The sequence below is a fragment of the Triturus cristatus genome, chromosome 7 (assembly GCF_964204655.1).
Source record: "Triturus cristatus chromosome 7, aTriCri1.1, whole genome shotgun sequence".
NCBI classification, from domain to species: Eukaryota; Metazoa; Chordata; class Amphibia; order Caudata; family Salamandridae; genus Triturus; species Triturus cristatus.
In genome coordinates, this window is record NC_140590.1 from 624844474 (window position 1) to 624865246 (window position 20773).

A 20773-nucleotide genomic window follows, 5' to 3' on the forward strand; every position below is an offset into this window, starting at 1 on the left:
CAGTGGGGGACCTCTGGATGAGGGGGGGATTTAAAACATTCGAGATGCTGCAGACGGAGTTTCAGCTGCAAGGCAGCGAATACTACCGGTACCTGCAGGTCCGCCACGCACTGGGCTCCGTCTTCCCAGACGTCGCCTCCATTCCGGAGTCATCCCCCCTGGAGGATAGAGTGCTGGATGGCCATGTTCCGGACAGCACGATCTCCCTCATATATAAAAAACTGATTAATGATCGCTCGGGCTTGCTGACTGGCCTCCGCGAGGCCTGGGTTGCCGATGGGCTGGAGCTGGACGACGAGGACTGGATTTCCGCGGTGGCCTCTCCGAAGGAGGTGGCCATACCGGCTCGCCTTCGCTTCGTCCAGCTAAAGATCCTCCACCGGGTTTACATGACGGGGCCAAGGCTTCTGCGTATGGGCTATGCCGAGGATGGGCTGTGTAAGCAAGGGTGTGGTGCTTTGGCGACTTTATTGCATATTCTGTGGGAGTGCCCGAAGGTGGAGCGATTCTGGCGTGGTGTGCATGAGGTCCTGCGAGTGGTTACGCGTGTCGCGCTGTTGCCTGAAGCGAGGAGATGCTTGCTGAATGTGTGGGAACCAACTGACTACTCGGTTCCGCAGACACGATGGGTGACTCTGGGATATATGGTAGCTAAGCGTGACATTGCGCAGCTGTGGGGGTCCCAGAGGCCCCCGGCGGTGTCGGCCTGGAAAGAGCACATGGATTGGTGCATGTTCCGAGAAAAGGTGGTGTACGTGGCGAGAGGTAAGCCTGGGGCGTGGGTGAAAGTTTGGGGCCCCTGGAACGTCTACCGCGGGGGTATTTGTGAGCCGCCGCTGCTGCCGGCTGCCTCGCCAGCTCCGTCCCCCTAGTTGACCCCCTCCCCCGGCCCCGGGCACAGGGTCCCCCAGTCCCTGCTCTCTTCCCGTTCCCCTCTTTAGATTCTTGTGAATGGTTGGGGTCCCCCACTTACGGAGCACGTGCTGTCACTTCGGATTGCGGGCTGCCTTGCGGGTGTGGTTTTTGTGTGTTGTTATGTTTTTATAAAATGAAACCGTATTGTGGGCTCGGAGTTATGTGGCCCACGTCGTTGATACCTCCTGATCTACCTCTCCGCAACGCCAAGAGCCCCTTTTTTTGTATGTATGTCATATTCTCCTGTCACTCTAGCGGCCGGCCGGAAGGTTGTAGGCCCATACTTGTATATATTTGAAGACTGTAATAAACGGTTTCAAACAAAAAAAAAAAAAAAAAAAAAGGAACATTTCATTTAGGCCTTTCTAACTAATTACATTGCAAAGCACATCAAATTCATTGTTAACTACGAGCGACTTATGAAAGTCTACACGTTAAAGGCACTTTAGTCATGTCTATATGCAACTTTAATATGGTGCACGTTTAAATCATGCACATCACATATAAGCAATTTAGTTAGACAAATGACATAAAATATTATGAATTACATTATCCTAACATGAATGCTATGTTGTCTCTTTACTTGGCACAACACTTTTCCTACCACTTACACTTTCACGTGTTATTACTGATTATCTTCTAATGGTCAAATGTTAAGACAATATAGGAATATATGCGGGTGTGGACTATCCTTGATTATGATGTACCCCTACAAATTACGAAACACCATTGCGCTCCATCAGTCCCCCCCTCTGATGAAAAGTGTCACCATAACAAATCACAACTCCCTGGAGAAAGAACTGACCTAAACAGAAGTTGTAGCCTGTCTTCCCTGTCTGAACTTCTCTAGACTCTTGAGATTCTCATAGTAACTGTCCTGCAGTCTCTCCATTTTCCTTTCTCGCTCCCTAGGAAATCTCTCAACTTGTCATGCCTTATGCCATTTGTAGGCCTTCACAAATCCCAATAATATGATCACACAAACCACAACTATGATAATGGGCTTCAAGATGTAACCAAGTATTCCTTTTCCAAGGTTTGCAAACCAACTTCCTACCTTTTGGAAACCCTTCCCAACCTTGTCCCAAACACCCTCTGTGGCCAAATCATGTATCTCGCTATGAATCTCAGTGATGTTACTTATATACTTCTTCAGATCTTTGCTGTTGTCAGGTATATAAGTACAGCACTGTTGGACCCTCAACGTTTTACAGATTCCACCTTCTTTTGCTAGCAAAACATCTAAAGCAAGACGGTTCTGCATCACCATAGCTCATATCGACACCATCTCTCCATCTACAAGTAATCAAGACTGAGCTGTATTTGCTGACAACTTGTCCACAATCGTTGACAACCTTCTAATTTTAACATCATTGAGAACCACTGCTAGACTTGGTATCATTGCTCCAAATACATCTCCAACTATTTCTCCTGCACTTGTACCTTGTTTCTCCCTATGATGCACTCCGCTTTCCAAGGGTCCTAAATCCTCAACATGATATATCTTGGGGAACACCACGGCTACATAACATGTACTATACCAATTCAACGACAATAGCACATAGGCATTTTTCCCACACACGAAATACACATTTGGTACCACTTGCACCGTCTCCTGCACGAAATTCTTCGCCGTTGCTTCAATCGTGAAGATGTGATCACATACACTCTGTCCCACATAGATGTTATCATAATATGTCAGTACCTGTCTAATGCAAAGCTTCCCTCTTTGTTCGAAATCTAAAGCTATTGGACCAGAACTCCCTCTCGCCTTGTGAGCTAATTCCTCTTTGGTCCAGGCAGTTTTCCCCTCTCTACTGTTAGCTTTCACTGATGACTGTCTATGTCTATCTTCTACTTGATCTACAAATTTCTTCTCTATGTCAGTTAACACACATGTCAAATTATGACGATGTGCATAAGCTGTATCTAAGGTGATGGTAGGTATGAAATACTTTCCCACTCTATCTTCTTGCTTGTAATAATCATACTTATTCAGGTGCTTATAAGCTGGAACCTCTGAAAGCACCACATCGTAGTTTGAGAAATAATATTCATAGTGACCCTTACCGTAAAACATACTAAGCAACACACTAGATATAATACCATATGTCAAAAGAAGATGGTGATAACAAATACCTTCCTCCACAGATGCAGGCAATTGCATACTCCATCGTATTCACGTACTCATATATCAGCTTGGCGGAAGCGTTAAGCGTGTAAATCACCTTTAGACAAATCTACGTGGAACATACGACTAGTCTGCTGATCTAGCATAACCTTTTCAGCTCCTACAATACCCTCTTCTGTGCTAGAAGTAACAGGTGTGGTTGTCCCCTTCACTTCCACCCCTTCAACTTCAGCATTGTGTTACATTTTTACAGACACAATAATAACTACTGTTATTACTATTATTACCCCTACTATGAGTGTACCTACTACACACTTGGACCTACGATTCGAATTTCCAGACTCCATTTTCGACTGTCGGTTTGACACAGAAAGAGAATTTGCCCAACCTCTCTTTCTCCACCTCTTATTGCTGTTAACCAGTTCAATGCAATTCCTGGAAATAGATTCACAGTTCGTTCTTTTATTTACACAGTTCAAAAGACTTCCTTAGCCCTCTTTCTTCTTCTACGGAAGAATCCCTAAATGTATTCTTCTGCCGCTCGGGCCTAGGTTATCTTATTCAAAACAATTTATTTACAGTTCACAGTTCAATCAACAGTCTCTTATGAGCGCAGAACAAATTTCAACTATGACACGTTGCAAAATCTCAAGACGAACAGCTGCAGTTTCCTGAGGTGGTGGCTGAAATCCAAAAGTTGGGAAAGACAAGTGTTGTAGAATCAAAACTCGCACTTTGCTCAATATCGGAGATTTTTGCACTGTCCCTGTCAACACCCCCACTATTTCCAGTCCAGGAACTATCAGTTCAACATCAATTTTCAGTTCAGGGGTCCTGCTGACCACTCATGAAGACCTCAGCTTCACGGTCCCCACTACTCCTGGCATCAGTAGCTAGGTAAGTCAACTCTGGAGGACCGTATCTCTGACAAGGCACCCTCGCCCTTCTCGACCTTCTCAGATTCCCCTGTGCTTGTTAAGCGTCACTCTGCTCCGATTCAGACGTCTCAGACACAGGCTCAAGATCTCTTTCAGGTGCCAATCTCAGATTTAATCTCCATTGTCTCCAAGGCCACATTTCCTCTGCAAACTCTGCCCTTCGTGTCTGAACCCGACCACCTTGCGTACCAGTTCTTTCAGCTGAGTCTGACTCTATATCGCTCGCAACGTTACTGTCTTCCTCAGAGTCAATACTTGGGCCTTGTGTAGCGTGGCCCCCCTCAGCTTGCTCTGGTGGGCAACCAGCTTCGTCAGCAACCCTCACAGCTTGGCTTGTCCTCTCCTGTGGCCTCACAACCACAGCTGGATTTTCTTCTTGGAGAAGAGCTGTTTCTTCCAAGGGCTCTGAAACTCTGCGGGTGTGGGAGGCGTGTATCCAGTTCAGCAAGCCTCCACACTTCACAGCTGTATTTGTCACTAGGATTGCTTGATATGGGCCCTTCCGACGAGCGTCAAGGCAACTCTTCCTCACATGCTTGCGAACGAGTACCTAGTCACCGGGACACGAATTGTGGCACAGGTCCTTCTAGGTTGGGGCAGTCGCAGCTTCTACCTGGTGAGACACAGAACGGACTACGTCAGCCAGTCCTTTGCAATAATTAAGTATTAAATCATCTATGATGTTTATCAAAGCTGTAGATGGCACTGCTGGCACCCCATCTTGGCTCCCCACCAAGATTTCATGAGGCAAGAGACCAGTCCTCCTGTCGGGGACACTACCGTTACTCACCAACACCAAGGGCAACGCATCAGGCCATTTCAAAGACGTAGATGAACACACCTTTGCCATTCTCATCTTGAGAGTTCCATTAATTTGCTCCACAATTCCAGATGCCTCGGACCTGTAGATACAATGCAGTCTGTGATCTACTTGTAAGGCAGCACAAAGCATCCTCATGATCTCACTATGGAAATGCGTTCCTCTATCCGACTCCAATGAAGGTGGAAATCCAAAATGTTGTATGAGCTCCCTAAGCAATAACTTTGCTACTGTGAGACTATCACACCATATTTGTCGGATAAGCTTCCACCCGCCGTGAGAATACACATACCACAACCAAAATGTACCTCAATTCATTGCATCTGGGCATCTCTAGAAAGTCAAGTTGGATTCTATTAAAGGGTCCTCCTGACCTCCCAATGTGACTCAATGCAATCACAGTATTCTTTCCAGCATTCATCTGTTGACACATAACACATCTGTGACACACTGCTTCAGCAAACGCACGAAACCGTGGATTGAACCACATCTGCCTGAACACTCGCACAATGGCATCCCTTCCAATGTGAACTGGTCTGTGAATCTGTCTTGCCATAGGGCTCAGTAAATCATCTGGTAACACTGCTCGACCATCGGCTGAAACCCAAATGCCATCATCTCCTTTCTCACAACCTGCTTTGATCCAACCAGCTTCTTTCTGTCCTGATACTTTTCCCTGCAGGCACTTGAGCTCATCCCAAGTGTATGCTGGGGCTAACATCATGCTGAGCTCAGTTCTTTCTAGGCTCTCTCCAGTATATTATCCTGTGAAAATGCACTCTTGCTCAGCACAGAAACGTGCAACTTCATCGACATACCTATTCCCAAGCGTGACAAAGTCCTCCCCACTCCCGTGGGCAGCACATTTGATCACAGCAATTTCTTTTGAACGTTGCAAAGCCTCCAGCAACTTCCTCACATATTCCCCATTTCTGATTGGAGATCCTGATGACGTTAGAAATCCCCTCGGTGACCATAGCTGTCCGAAGTCATGAACCACACCGAAACCATACTAACTATCGGTGTAGATGGTGACTCGGATTTGCTCGGCAATCAGGCAAGCACATGTCAGGGCAATGATCTCAGCCACTTGTGCGGAGTATACTCCCTGTAAACAAGCAGCTTCCACAACTCCAGAAATGGTACATACAGCAAACGGTGCTCTCACGCGGCCCACATTGTCTCTTAAGCATGAACAGTCTACAAAGAAGATTTCATCAGATTCAGACAGTGGTTCATCGGCAATGTCAGGTCTATGTATGGTGCAAAGTTCAGTCACATCGAGACAGTAATGGTCCTCACAATCTTCATCATCAGCATTTGGCAAAGGCATCAAAGTAGCAGGATTCAGTACAGAACATCTTTTCAGAGTCACATTCTCTGACGCAAGTATGACTTACTCATAGCGTGTGATTCTGTTATTGGTTAAATGCTGTGTTTTGGTTCTCGTCATCAGGAGCTCAACTGAGTGTGGAACATATACAATTAAAGAGTGACCCATGACTATGTTCTCACATCTTTCAATGCTGACACCCGTTGCAGCAACGGATTTGAGACATCCGAGCAACGCTGAAGCCACCGGATCTGAGGTAGTTGATAAGTAAGCAACTGGTCTACGGACACCTCCATGAGTCTGGGTTAATACTGACAGTGCGCAACCTTCTCTCTCAAAACAGTGAGAAGGACTTGTTGTAATCAGGCATTCAGAGAGCCGGAGCACGACAAAGGCTTTCTCTCAGCTCCAAGAAGGCAACCAAACAGTCGTTATCCCATGGTACCGGATCACTTATGTCCTTGTGGGTCAATCTCTGCAAAGGCTGCGCCTTCAATGAAAAGTTGGGTATCCATTGACGGCAGTACCCAACCATTCCCAGGATCATCCTGACCTCCTTCTGTGTGGTAGGCGCAGTCATATTTATGTTCCCTTCAATGCGATCTGGTGGCACCTTCCTATTGTCCTTTTCAATTCGGTGACCCAAATACTGAACCTCAGTCAAACACTATTGTAATTTGCTTGGAGACACCTTGTGTCTATTCTCTGCTTGATTATTCCACAGAATCAATCCTGCAAGCATCTTCCGTTTCAGACTCGATCAAGAGGTAATCGATATACTGCACGAGAACCGAAATCTGTGGCAGTACTAGACTCTCAATATTCTTCTTCAAGATCTGATTGAAAATCAATGGGCTCTCTGTGTACCCTTGTGGGATACGACACTATGTTAACACACGATCATCCAGACAGAAAGCAAATAAAAATTGGCTCTCCTCATGCACGGGTATCGAAAAAAATGCTTGGCACAATCAATCACCGTGAACCACTCAGCTTCACATGTTATTTGAAATAGGATCACTGACGGATTTGGTACCACCGGACAACATGGAGCTACAATCGTGTTGACCTGTTGCAGGTCCTGCACGATTCTAAACTTCCCACTCGGCTTCTGCAGTCCCATTTTAGGGGAATTACATGGACTCCCCATTATCTCTTTCAGGATTCCCTGCTCAATCACGGACTCAATTACAGGCTTGATTCCTGCCACCGTTTCCGGCATCAGATTGTATTGAGGCGTTCTTAGGAACTCAGCATTTGGCTTGACCTGAATCTTAACTGGTCAAACCCTTTGATCAATCCTATCTCTTCCCCTGTGAAATCCCATTCTTCCAAAGAGACAGAAACTCTCAAATCGAGGGGTAAGTCCTCGACCGTCAACACAGGGAACATCTCTATGCAGAGATTCTAGTTCTCCAGTGTAAATCCAATGTCATCGTCATTAGTCTGCAACTCCACTCCTTTGGGCGTGCAATAGATGATGCGATTCAATTTACACAAAAGATCATGACCCAACAAACAGACCGGACTCGAATCACACACCACAAATTGGTGTTGATCGTGAAATGTTCCTATTCTCACAGGGATCTCATCTGTCAATGGATTGGTCATTCTCTTGTTTGCAACTCCTACAACTTGGATCGATTATCCCGAGAGGCATACAGATCTATTTCGTTACTTAATTAAGATCTCAATGGGCCCGATTCACAGAATGCACTTACTACTTTTGGTATTCACAGACTGCACTTACTACTTTTGGTATTCACAGAATGGATTTACGACTACTAACTTTACGTCCGCACTCGGGTGGAAATTCCGGCCCGGAGGCGGAGCTTCCGGGCTGGAGGCGGAGTTTCCGGCCCGGAGGCGGAGTTTCCGGCCCGGAGGCGGAGCTTCCGGCCCGGAGGTGGAGATTCCGGCCAGTGGCGGAGATTTAGCCATGGCCGAAATCTCCACCTCCGGGCCGGAAGCTCCGTCTCTGGGCCGGAAACTCCGCCTCCGGCTCGGAAGCCCCGCCTCCGGGCCGGAAGCTCCACCTCCGGGCCGGAATTTCCGGCTCGAGTGCGGACGTAAAGTTAGTAGTCGTAAATCCATTCTGTGAATACCAAAAGTAGTAAGTGCAGTCTGTGAATACCAAAAGTAGTAAGTGCATTCTGTGAATACCACAAAGTAGTACGTTTAGGATTTAGTCTTAAATTAATTCTGTGAATCTGGCCCAAGATCTTTTCTGGGGTTCTGGCTGCTAGGATGGCAAAAATTATGAAAACTATCATACATCCAGATCAGAGGGGGTTTATACCTGGAAGGCAGCTTAATGAGCTTACCTTTCAAGCCAATGGGGGCAATTGATGTTGAAAGAAGGTTGCCACTAACTCTTGTAGCAATCGATGCCGCTAAGGCGTTTGATCAGGTCAGCTGGAATTATCTTTGGGAGACCATGCATAGTTTTGGTTTGCTAGCTTGTGGGATTCTCGGTGGCTAGGGAAAATGCACTTGTGGTCCTAAGCTTCCCCCTTATACAGACCTGGGTCTTACTGTGGTAGTTACAGACTCAGGTATCTGTACTATCTCGTCATCTTGGACTTGATTAGTGGGATTTAACCTGCACTGGGGCTTCCACTGCCTGATTTTGTGACAATAATGACATGCAGTAGTCTTCTTCAGAGTACCAACATCCACTCCTGTCTTGGTCTACAGGTTTCCCTCTTCCCTGAACCGACGAGTTTTGGACCCCCTCTGGCCATTCCCTTGTCTTCGTTCTAGTGTTCCTCCGGTCGGCTGTGCCTGATCAATTCTTTCTGCATTTCTCATTTGGACCAACATTAAATTATCCTTGAGTTTCTTATGCTTCAAATCTACTTTATCACTACAGTACCTCGCATACTGTAGAATTTCATCCACGGATTTGTTTTGCCAACAGATCAGATGCTGTTGGATCATGAAGCTAATCTCTGGTCTTAACCCTAACACGAACTTGGAGACAAACTTTCCCATGTCTTTGGAATCTAAGGTATCTAGTCCACTGTCCTGCTTAAAGGCTTATAAGAGCCTCTCATAATAAGCATGAACGGACTCTTTGGGCTCTTGGGTAGCTCGAGCTATCTTAGCCCAATCAATATCTTGTGGCGAAATCTTTGACTGTAACCATATGATAACCTGCTCAAACTTTTTCATAGCCACAGGTGAAGGACCATGAATAATAGGATCTTGTTCTGGTTCTGACGTTTGCCATTCAACGGCAATTTTACAGGCTGATCACAAATCACTTGGTACTACAATGTCAAACAATTTATTCAAATCAATCCACAAAACCTTTGAGATTTTAACAAAGCAATCAACTTGCTTGTACCACTCAACAGGTTTTTCCCTCAGCCGAGGAAAATCATTTGTGAATGCTGCCAAATCACCCCTGCTCCGAGGCACATGCACATACACTCCATTCGGTTCCTCTCGCAATGGGTAAGCCTCTACTCCTGCTGTTCCTCCTCCTGGAGGCGGCGTATCGACACTTTTCTTCTTAGACCACCTCCCTTCCCACTTGTCAAGCATGCTCCATGCACGTATCCCTACAACCAATTCTTGAATGTGTGTTTTCAATCCTATTACCCTTTTCTCTTCCAATTCCTGATCACTATAATTTAATCTGTGACTTCCCAGCAACATCTTTGTTTTGGACAAATCTACATCGTATCTTCGCGCTAGTGCGGACAATTTCTCATGAGCTTTCCTTGCTTTATGGGTCACATCCTTTACCACAAACAACAGCTCATCTTGTTCATAAAGATCCATTCTTTCCAAAGGCAAATTTCTGCTTATAATCTCATCCGCTTCTGCCTTCAACCTCAACACATCTAGCACCTTGGCCCTTATAGCAGCTTTAATTGTTCCCTGACTTGATGTACTGCTTTGCTCCCCACTTTCACTGCTCTGGTTTCCTTGGTGACTCCCTTCAACTATGGACCGTGAGACACCTTGACTCCCTGAACTTCCTTGATCCATTCCTCCTTCTGCTATTCTCCCCATGGGACCTTTGACTGGAGGTTCTCACATCCTCAAATCAGAACGTGAGTCGGCTAACGACACTGATCTTTCTGCTCTAAACTCAGTATGCCCTCTAGAAGAGTCTGCAGTAGCTGGCAATGGAGTACTAACCTCTAAAGGTCGCCCAAGAGGACCAGTTCCCCTCACTGTACCATTTCCTCCAGAACCAATACCTTCTCCTGTTGCTCATAAGTGTCCTTGACTACTGTTTCTTGCTTGACCTGGATCATACACTGACACTATGGGAGCAATGGTGACTGGCAACATAAGGGCTTCCCCACAGCTCTTGCACTAGGACTTGTCTGCAATTCACCTGTCCCTTCTGTAAGTGCTTGGCTTCCTTTCTTCGATATTGGATTATACAGAGACGGACACTCTGCTAACATCTTTTCCAACAAGCTGTCATCGGTGTCACTATCATCTTCTTCTTCCTTCCTCTTTTGGGCATCTCCCACTTTCACTAACATCGGGAATAGCCTTTCTCCCTCAATAGTCTCTACTCTCCATCTTTTTGCCAATGCATCCCACCGTGCATCTTGAAACACCCTTATTGACTTTTTCGCTCTTTCCTGACTTCGGTCCCTTTTCCTCACATGCGCTGCTCTTATCCATGCATCTAAAGCCTCAAACTGTGTTGGTCTGGGTGGAGGTCGCAATGAAGCCATCACTGCCTTCAACTGGTACAATACATCCAATCTGAATGACCCATAACATGGAAAAGCCAACTCCCCCTCCTTTTAGGTAACTTTGTGCCAATTCTGAAGCCAAACTATGGTATATGGTCCGACATTTGTGGCTATATGATGTGCTGTTGTGTCCTCGGGTGGGGCCTCTTCAACCACTCTAAGTACTACTCCTCTATCTCCCCTACAAAGGTTACGTAACACCCTGAAGCATCGCATGTTTAAACCAACTACTTTCCCCCAAGATGTTTTTGTTTTTACTTCCTGATGACAATCCACCAATCCCGGTGCGGCTTTACACCAACCGACCTATCGCAGCGCGGCACACTCCGACGTCACTCTTCCTCCTCACTCAGCCTAGCAGTTCACCCTCCTTTACAATCTCTTCCTTACACATTCATACACCTCATTCATAGAAACAATTAACTGTCTGTCCACCATACGACTGGATAGTCACATAACCGACTATCTGTCCACAAAACGACCGGACAGTTTCACAAGTAATTGTCTGCCTTACCTCAGGTAACTGTCTGTCCACAAAACGACCGGACAGTCACCTCAACCATCTGCCCACGAACAGCCAGAGAGTCATATAACTAATCGATAGGATCCACTCGCTCAAAATCATTCACACGCACAATGACCCACGACCTGCATTGGACACTTGAATCGCCGTGGTCCGCCCTGGTGCACTAGCTTCCCACACGACTCTCTCAAGCTCTCTCGCACACGTTCTATATCTCCCAGTGGGTTTTGCCGATGATGTCTCACAACTCCCACAATCACTAGTCAGACAATTACAGCTCTGGTGTCTTCTACACCACAAATCTATCCCGGAATCTTAGGCTACTCGTCGACCCTGACATCAGAACAAAACAAATCATATCACATGGACCGCACGCGTTCGTGCCGAAATCACAATCACTCGACTCTCAACCCAACTCCGCAAGACATCACACAATCAAATCATCACCTCAATCTAACACACACATCCCTATTCATACTCACTACATCGTGAACTGCTGTTCCTGCCGCACCGTCACTCTCCGTTGGTCTCCACCAAAGTCCGTCGTCCTCTGCCTTCAATCTGCTGACTTTTCATCCTCTGGGCTTTTCGGACTCTATGACTAACTTTCCCTAATATTCCTATCTTCTCCCCTCGCTGCAGAGGCAGCCGTCACTCTGCTACCAACTGAAAGTGTAGAGTTCCTCCCTACTAAATTACTGTGGAGCTCACGGCCGACGGACCTTTATTGACTGTTGAGAAGTGTAGAGAGGAGAAACAATTCATTTAGAAAAAGTAACTGTGATTCTAAAGAACCACAGACTCCGGACTCCAAATTAGTGGGTTTATTACAATGCCAAAAACAACTGAATCTACAAGCACCTCATTACGAGGTTGTAGAAGTACATGGGAACTAATTCAAATCCAAACCAACAGGCTAACTTTATACGATGAATCATGAACAGAATGACGATCTCCAGAAGCAGAACGCAGGCAATAATTGCCCCCACGTCAAGTTGGGTCTTCATCTGCGGAGTATGAATAAATAGAAATTAGTCTGTCCTTACACTACCACTATTGTGACATCCCTACATAGCATTTCCCAGGCAAGATCAGGTAAAAGGTGTCAGCGCATGAAGACTACCTAAGAAGTACACTCACGTTGTATGGGTCAAGTAGCCAAAGCTACAGAGCTCATTCTAAGATGCTCCTTCTCTCTCCTTTGATCTCCTCACCCCTTCTCCTGACTCCACCCTGGGACACTATCCCTAATACAAAACACAAAAACATAGAACATGCCCACAGATCACCTCATCTCGCTAGACACTTCCCGAGGTGATTTTCCACACAATGTCGGTGCTCCCAGCTCCTGGCTCGATGACCTTGATTCCCAGGCCTCCCTCAAAGAGAAAGAACACCGGCTCCCAATTATCAGCTCTCCTCACCAAAATGTATCACATGATTCACATCCTCCCGGGCCTAGCTTCTCCTAAACAAAAGACGTTATTCTAACTAACAAAGACGACATTCTCCACTTGCAACAGAAACGTGAGAACAGAACAGATTCAACATGCACATGAAAGTTCTAACAGCCCTGCTCAGAGCCCTCAGGGAAAATACAATTTATGCCTAAATAAATCGGCCAACATAAGAGTGAAACACATAGGCCTTTCAAACACACACATAAAGGAACATTTTATTTTGGCCTTTCTAACTCATGACATTGCAAGGCACCACAAATTAATTGTTAACTATGAACGACTTATGAAAGTCTATACACGTTAAAGGCACTTTAGTCACGTCTATGTGCAACTTTAATATGGTGCACGTTTAAATCATACACATCACATGTAAGCAATTTCGTTAGGCAAATGACATCAAATACTATGAATTACAATATCCTAACATGAATGCTATGTTGTCTCTTTACATGGCACAACACTTCCCCTACCACTTACACTTTCACGTGTTATTACTGAACATCTTCTAATGGTCAAATGTTAATACAACATAAGAATATATGCGGGTGCGGACTATCTGTGGCACCCCTAAAAATTACAAAACACCATCGCGCTTCATCAGTAGTTATTTGCTTTAGTTTCTTTCATTGAATGTCAAGAGGAGAAAACAATGAAGAATCTGAACATTTTGATCCTAACAACATTCCAAATCCGGAGAACACACTTATCATGACAAAATCCGGTAAGTAAATTTGTTTGTGTTGACCCTGTGCTCTAGAATGCTACTTTTTTTCAATCTCCATGTGATCTCTCTTCACACAATTTCAAAATTCCTCCTTCAACTGAATATTCTACCTTGTTTCAATCTTAGTTCTGCAGTTTTCATGACACATAAAGTAAGTCAGAAAGTTGCCACAAAAGAAATAAAGTATGGGTATATAGAGTAGTGATTGGCTTTTGTTTCTTTCATTGAATGTCAAGAGGAGGAAAGCAATGGAGCACCTGAACATTTCGATCTTTACGACATTCCAAATCCTGCGAACATAATTATCATGACAAAATTTGGTAAGGAAATTTGTTTGCATTGACCCTGTGCTCTAGAATGCTACAGTTTTCAATCTCCATGTGATCTCTCTTCACACACATTCAGAATTCTTCCTTCAACCGAATATTATGCCTTGTTTCAATATTAGTTCTGCAGTTTTCAATGCACATAAAGAAAATCAGAAAGTAATGTTCAAAGGGTTTTTGATCTGCCCAAAATACTTGTTGTATCTTTACTGATGAGATACCCATCTTACTGTAAATCAGGGGAACTTTCTTTAGAACATAACTGAGCTGGGTAGACCTGTGCAGTGTATATAGCTGAGATACTGCACGAATATATATGTGTATAAGTGTATCTGTGTGCAAGAATGTACCTCTGTAGAGGTGTGTGGATGCATGACAGTTTATTTGTGTCTTTTGGCAACAGGTAGGTCGAAGTAGAGAAGTAGTAAATACAGAGTAGGCCTGGAGCTCTGTGAAAGCAGGAGTTTCCCCAGTCACTTTCCAAACAAGCATTTGCAATGCAATAGTTCTCGCAATTGCGAGATTTTATTTAGGGGTTTTAAAAAACCTACAATAATAAAATGCATTTTTATTTACAATACCGATAGGTCAAAGTTTATAAAATGCGAGACCTGTTGTATTGCAAATGCTTGTTTTCAAGCGCCCCATAAAGCATTTTCACTCTAATAGAGGCCACGCCCCTTTGTTTTGATGAGGGGCGTCTAAAGAAAGGTCTGCTGTCGCTGTTAAAGGAAGGGTCGCGGTGATCTGTACTGGGATTATTTTCCGAGCTATGGAGTTGCAGAAATGTTTTGCAAGTACCCAAAAAAAATCTGATTGACCTGCATGTAACTTTTCTGGTTACTTATTTTAGCTTCTAAAATGTGCTTCTGGGTAAAAAAACATTACTTGGATTTGGGGGCGGGGGGTTGGTTGAAGGTGATCTAATGTGTCATGTAAGTGTCAGTAAAAACATGGGACATCGCATAGTGTTAACTATATTTGAAGATATAGGGCCATATGTATCAAGCATAATTGCGATCGCAAACGCCGAAATTCACCGAATTTCGGCGTTTGCAATCGCAATTTTGCTAAGTGGTATGTATGAAGGCAAATCTGCGTGCAAAATAAGGAATCGCAAATTTTGCGATTCCTTATTTTGCAATTGCATTTAAGGAATCACAAATTTTGCGATTCCTTAAATGCAATGTAAGAAGCACCAAAAAAGTGCAATTTGGCCTTAAGGAATCGCAAAGTACCACCAACTACAGGTTGGTGGTAATTTGCGATTTCTTTCAAAAATGCATATTTTTTCATTTTTCGAAGTGGCATGTGGCGCACACACATGCCCTTAGGGCATGTATGTGCACCACATGTGCACCCATGTTCATTTCAGGGGTGCAACAGGGTGTCCTTTTGACACCCTGGCACACTTGAAATTGCATTCTCAATTTGTGATTCTCTGATTGAGAATCGCAAATTGAGAATGTCTTCCCATTCATTCCTATGGGCCTCTAGGCCCATAGGAATGAATGGGGAGGTATTCCTTAATTGCGAATTGCAATTTGCAATTCGCAATTAAGGAATATGTAGGATTCGCAAAATGTATTGCAAATCCTACATACATAGCGTTTTGCGATTCTCAAATAGCAATTCCCAGAAATTCGCTACTTGAGAATCGCAAAACCTAACATTGATACATATGGCCCATACTCCCTAAAACACATTAAAACAATTCATTACCAAATGCTTTATTCATAAATGTCACCAAAACTAGTCATAACAAGCATTGAAAATGCAATAGGTCTCGCCTTTGATTAAGTTAAAGCATTTGCTTTGCTGATGGTATTGTATAGGAAAGCAAATAGCTTTAACTTAATTAAAGGCGAGACCAATTGAATTTTTAATGCTTGTTTTAAAATTGAGTTAAGGTGCATTATGAAGCCCTTATTTCTCACACTGGATGCAAAACATAATATATAGATGTCTCATAACTTGAGATCAAAAAGAAAATGCCTTTTTAATTTTCTGATTTGGGAGTTTTGCCCAAAATCTACAAACCTTGTCAAAATCATAGTAAAATCTGCCATCAGCGCCACTGTCAACAATTGTTGGAACTTTATTTTTAGGAGAAATTTAGGTGTATGCAAACATTTTTCAGTTGCTTTTGTGGGATCAAAGTCTACATGTAGATATTGCTATAAGGAGAAAACTTTTACCTGCTTCACAGCCACGTAATAGCAAACACACCAACGAAAAGATGAGGCGACCATGTGCATTAGCCAACTTCTTATATGCTCAGCCTTGACAAGCACTATCCTGAAGTCGAATATTTAACCATTTCAGAAAGTATATAGGGGCTAAACTTTTATATAGGGGATGAGGGCTTTTCAGAAAGGCTCAGACCTTAACAGAGGTCAAAAGTCTAGAGTAGTAAAGGCAGATAGGTTTCCTTACAGTAAAAAATATATTATTTTCTTTACACTCTGCTGCTGTGCTGGCAGGACAGGTAATGTCAGTCGTGATTGTGTTCGGTGCAGGTCATTAACATATCTGAATATTTGAATAGTATTACTTTTGGATTGTTTATTTCAGCTTTTAATATTTCCTTTCTGTATTGCCCAGGGTGGATTGATATAAGTGTTTTTAGGTTTCCAAATTGCATTGTTGTTTTAAATTCTTGTTGGAAACACTATGAGGAATAGCTCTTCACTTGTGCCCTTGGGTTTCTCCAAAACCAGCTTTTTAATGATCGCTTCAAGGCTGTTGTAGGCGACTTTTAATTCCTCTATCAGGGATGCAGGTAGGGCTTCACTTGTTGTTAGCCATGCTGTACATCAGGTTTACTTATGTGAAAACAAAGGCTGTCTTGTGCGTCTAGGCGATAACGTTAATGCCTTTGCAATCTGGTTAGAAATAGTTTCCACCTCATCTCAGCGCGATTCTGCTTATTCTTGCGATTAGCTTGACGAGCGGTAATAAACATCAAGCTCCCTGTACGGCAGGTTGCGACTCTGCAGTACATTCCGACCTCTGGCCTCTCCTAGTGGGCTGCGCTCCTTCTGCGTCTGGATGAATTCATCTGAACTCAGCCAGCGTGGGTGACTGAAAGGAGTCTGTGGGAATGACGCTTCCTCAGGCAGTGAAAGCGGAGCGTGAAGCCTCCCATTGCATTAGTGATCCAGGAAAGAAGGGCGAGACGCAATTCTTGAGCTCGCTCTGTAAGCAGTAGCGGCTTTAGCGGTGGTGGCGTTCAGTGCAAAAATCATTTTTGGTGCCCCCATACCCCATGACCACCTCCTCGGATTCTCTCACTACCACCGGGCAAAAGTGCCCCTCATCTCCCAAACATAAGTTATTGCTAAACACAGCTCCTCCCCACCCCCCTGAGGTCAGCGCCCTCTCCACAGGTCAGTGCCCACTGCGGCCGCACCTGTCGCACTGCCCTAGAACTAGGGAATGTCACATCCGTGGTGTATCTCAGAAGGGTGAGCAGTCTCTGAGTGATATACCCCTGTCCTCCAGCTGGGACAGTCAGCGGGCGCCACTTCGGTGCAGGAGGTTTGCAGCGGGTCACACTTGTACATCCAACTTGAAGATTGACCGCTCCTCCCATTACTAAGGCCACTTTTGAACCTGCCCGCCACAATTGCCCACCTGTATATGGAGAGCGCGTGATGCCCTTCCCTATCACCAGAGCTGTATGCGATGCTTCTAGCAGCCAGGGATCGGCAGGCAAGGCATATACATTTGGGAAGCTAGCCATGTTGTGTGCAGCCTTCCCAGTGTCTCCGCCGTGTTCCTCGACACTTCAGCAAGCTGTGGAACCACAATTACCTGCAGGGAGTCGCCGATCATTGGTCTGGACGGTTGCTGCCGTGGCGTCTAGAGGAGAGGTACAAATATGCCTGTTATGTGTTTTCATCTTTTTTTTTGTTTTTATTATCTGTTTCAGCAATGCTGGGTTGGAGTAAGTCCCTTATGAGCACCCATGGGGCATTATTGACTTTTCCCCAAAACTTTATGATGCAAGAGTCAGACTGACTCTTCCCCAACCCAACTGGCTTTTCACATGTGGTCCTGATGTGGCTAACTACCTAGCAATGCGAGACCGATTGCATTGGCAATGCTTGTTTTCTATATGGTTTGTTTGGACTCCTCGAGTCTACTCCCAATATTCTTACCCCTCCCGCTCCCCCAAGCCACCATCCGGCCTTGCCATTAATCTTTAGTGTACTTCGCATTGACTAGTCTTTCATTCCTCTAACCCTCTGTAACCTACAGCCTCAGACTAACACGTACACCACACGAGGACTGGGACTACATGCCCCAGAATGCACCGAGTCACTAATTAAAACCCCAGGACTGGCACAGAGTGACCCGACTGACAAGGAGTCCGTCATGTCATGAAACGTCACCGCATAAATAGCAAGTGAAGTAAACAAGGCATGCACCTTACGCAATCTCTTCTTTCTCTCGTTTTCTCTCCTCTTCGTTGCTGCCTCGGGTTTCTCTCGAGTGTCCCAGATTAAAGCCCACAGCACCCATTTCCATAGCTCTATACATGGAATAAATCGTAAATTCGTGCCTTCCTCTGATTGGCTGATGAAAGCGGGACAGTTATGCGACCCCTTCATCCAAAGCCTTGGTCAGCGGAGGGGCGGCTCCAAGAGGCTTTCACTTTATGCCTGCCCCACCCTCTGGATCTCGCTTCATTTCATGGAAAGCCGTGATTTACAGGAAAAAGAAACTTGAGGGATAACAAGCACTGGCAAAATCAATTGGCCGTGCGTATGCGAAAGCTATTGACTCTGCCTGTTTGACAATATCGTTAAGCTAAGTTGTAGAGCAGTGTGACCGTGCAGCATGCTAAAAGTAAAGATAGTAACAAGATCGAGTTTAAAAAGCGCTCGCCATGATGTTTTCGTTTGCCTTTTTCTGCTGTCCCACTTGGACGGCCTCGCCTGCTAAAAGGTTTCTTATCTTTATGGGGCCATGTGTTTGGCCCCATAAAGATAAGAAACCTTTTACTTCAGAAGGAAAGCAGGTGAGGCCGTCCAAGTGGGATGGCAGAAAAAGCAAAGCGAAAACGTCACCAACAGCTCTTTCCCAATGGCTGGCCGCCGTTTAGCATAAACGGTGACGCCGGCCAATGGAAAAAAGGGGTGGGGCTTAAAGCCCTTTACTAAAACTATCCAAAAACATTAAATTTCGCCAGCGAGACTGCGCATGTGCACGCTAGCGAGACCTAAAAAGGGAGGTATTGAACCAAGATTGTCTCTCTTCAGTGTCCTGGTCTAATGGCAGTGTCATTTGTGATATTTCCATTGAGAGAGTGACACAGACATCTCTCAGCGATGTTATAAACACCACATACTCCCTGTGTCCTGTCTGAATTATACCCAACTATCCAGGCCCTCTACACAAATTATTTTATTTGATCACTTTTGTCTTAGTTGTTGTTAATTAACCTATTCACAGAAAGAAAGCTTAGTGAATCACTAATCTTTTTTCTGCAAGTAAGTGGTCTTTCTCCTGAGAACAAGTAACAAAGCAGACGGACAACATTTACCTAGAGAAAACTTGCCCCAAATTATGCCCAGAACTTCAAGTTCAATTCAGGCATGAATAAGGCACAACTACCCATCAAAAAAGCTTGGCATTTTAACCATGAGATAATTACCATCTGGCACAAGGTTAGCCAACTCACCCACACACACACACACAAAGCTTCTTTGCAAGGCCCATGAGCAATGGTAGTGCCATGCTACTTAGCCACTAAAAGTGTAACAGCTCTACTGAGAGGTACAAGTACTCTCCACTTAAGTAAGGCAGTCTTGCGCAAAGTGTTGGTATTTTGTGGATGAACATTCAGCAGGCACGCTGAGAAGTGCTGGTACTGTCCCTTTAAACGTAGATTGGGCCTGTTGTACTAAAAATAACGTTCTTCTAAAGGTTGAGCAAGCTTTCTTTGAAGTACTCCTAAAACCACATCACATGTGTATGTGGCACTCCTCGCGCCAGGTCTGTGGTGTTACATGCATGTGCCAGACGCATTCCTTGCGCCAGGTCTGTGGTGTTACATGCATGTTGCACTCCTCGCAGCTGGTCTGTGGTGCTACATACATGTGCATGTTGCACTCCTCACGCCTGGTCTTTTGTGTTGCATGCTACACGTGCAGGGCATGTACAGCAGCTGGGGGGCTGTGGAGCCCGTGCCGGCAGCCGCTCTTCCCGCCTTTTACCTCTTGTGTCTGCGCAGGCACAGTTCCCTGAGCTTGGAGCAGGAGGAGACAGGGCGGGATTCAGACGCACGCGATTGGTTGGCTGGGAGGGCAGGGGAGGCCTGTGATTGGATCCTTCAAATAGGGAGAGCGGAGTTCAGTCAGAGAGTCTCGGAGAGGAAGAGACATGGAAGAGAGAGACTGCAATACCAATGAGGGACAGAGGAGGGAGAAGAAGGACAGTGAGGGGTAGAGGAGGGAGAACAAGGACAGTGCGGAACAGAGTTGGACAGTGAGGAGCAGAGTGAGGAAGAAGAAGGACAGTGAGGGACAGAGGAGGGAGAACAAGGACAGTGAGGGACAGAGGAGGGAGAAGGACAGTGAGGGACAGAGGATGGAAAGAGGACAGTGCAGAACAGAGTTGGACAGTGAGGAGCAGAGTGAGTTAGAAGAAGGACAGTGAGGGACAGAGGAGAAAGAACAAGGGCAGTGAGAGACAGAGGAGGGAGAAGGACAGTGAGGGACAGAGGAGGGAGAAGAAGGAGAGAGGGGCAGAGGAGGGAAGAAGAAGGACAGTGAGGGGCTGAGGAGGGAAGAAGGACAGTGCAGAATAGAGGAGGGAAGAAGTGAGGAACGGAGGGGTGGACAGTGAGGAACAGAGTTGGACTGTGAG

At 45.2% G+C, this 20773-nt stretch overlaps 1 protein-coding gene across 8 annotated transcripts in view; it reads left to right on the plus strand.

Annotated features, from left to right (window-relative positions):
* The window catches only part of LOC146810234 (uncharacterized), a 157589-nt gene that overhangs the window by 124221 nt on the left and 12595 nt on the right, over positions 1-20773 (plus strand). For 6 of the 8 annotated variants that reach the window (XM_085617216.1, XM_085617221.1, XM_085617218.1 and 3 more), the window contains one exon: positions 13808-13891. The exons of the other annotated variants lie outside the window; for them this stretch is intronic. In XM_085617216.1, the coding sequence (XP_085473342.1) occupies positions 13808-13891 (84 nt within the window). The remainder of the gene's footprint in view (positions 1-13807; positions 13892-20773) is intronic. 8 annotated transcript variants of the gene reach the window in all.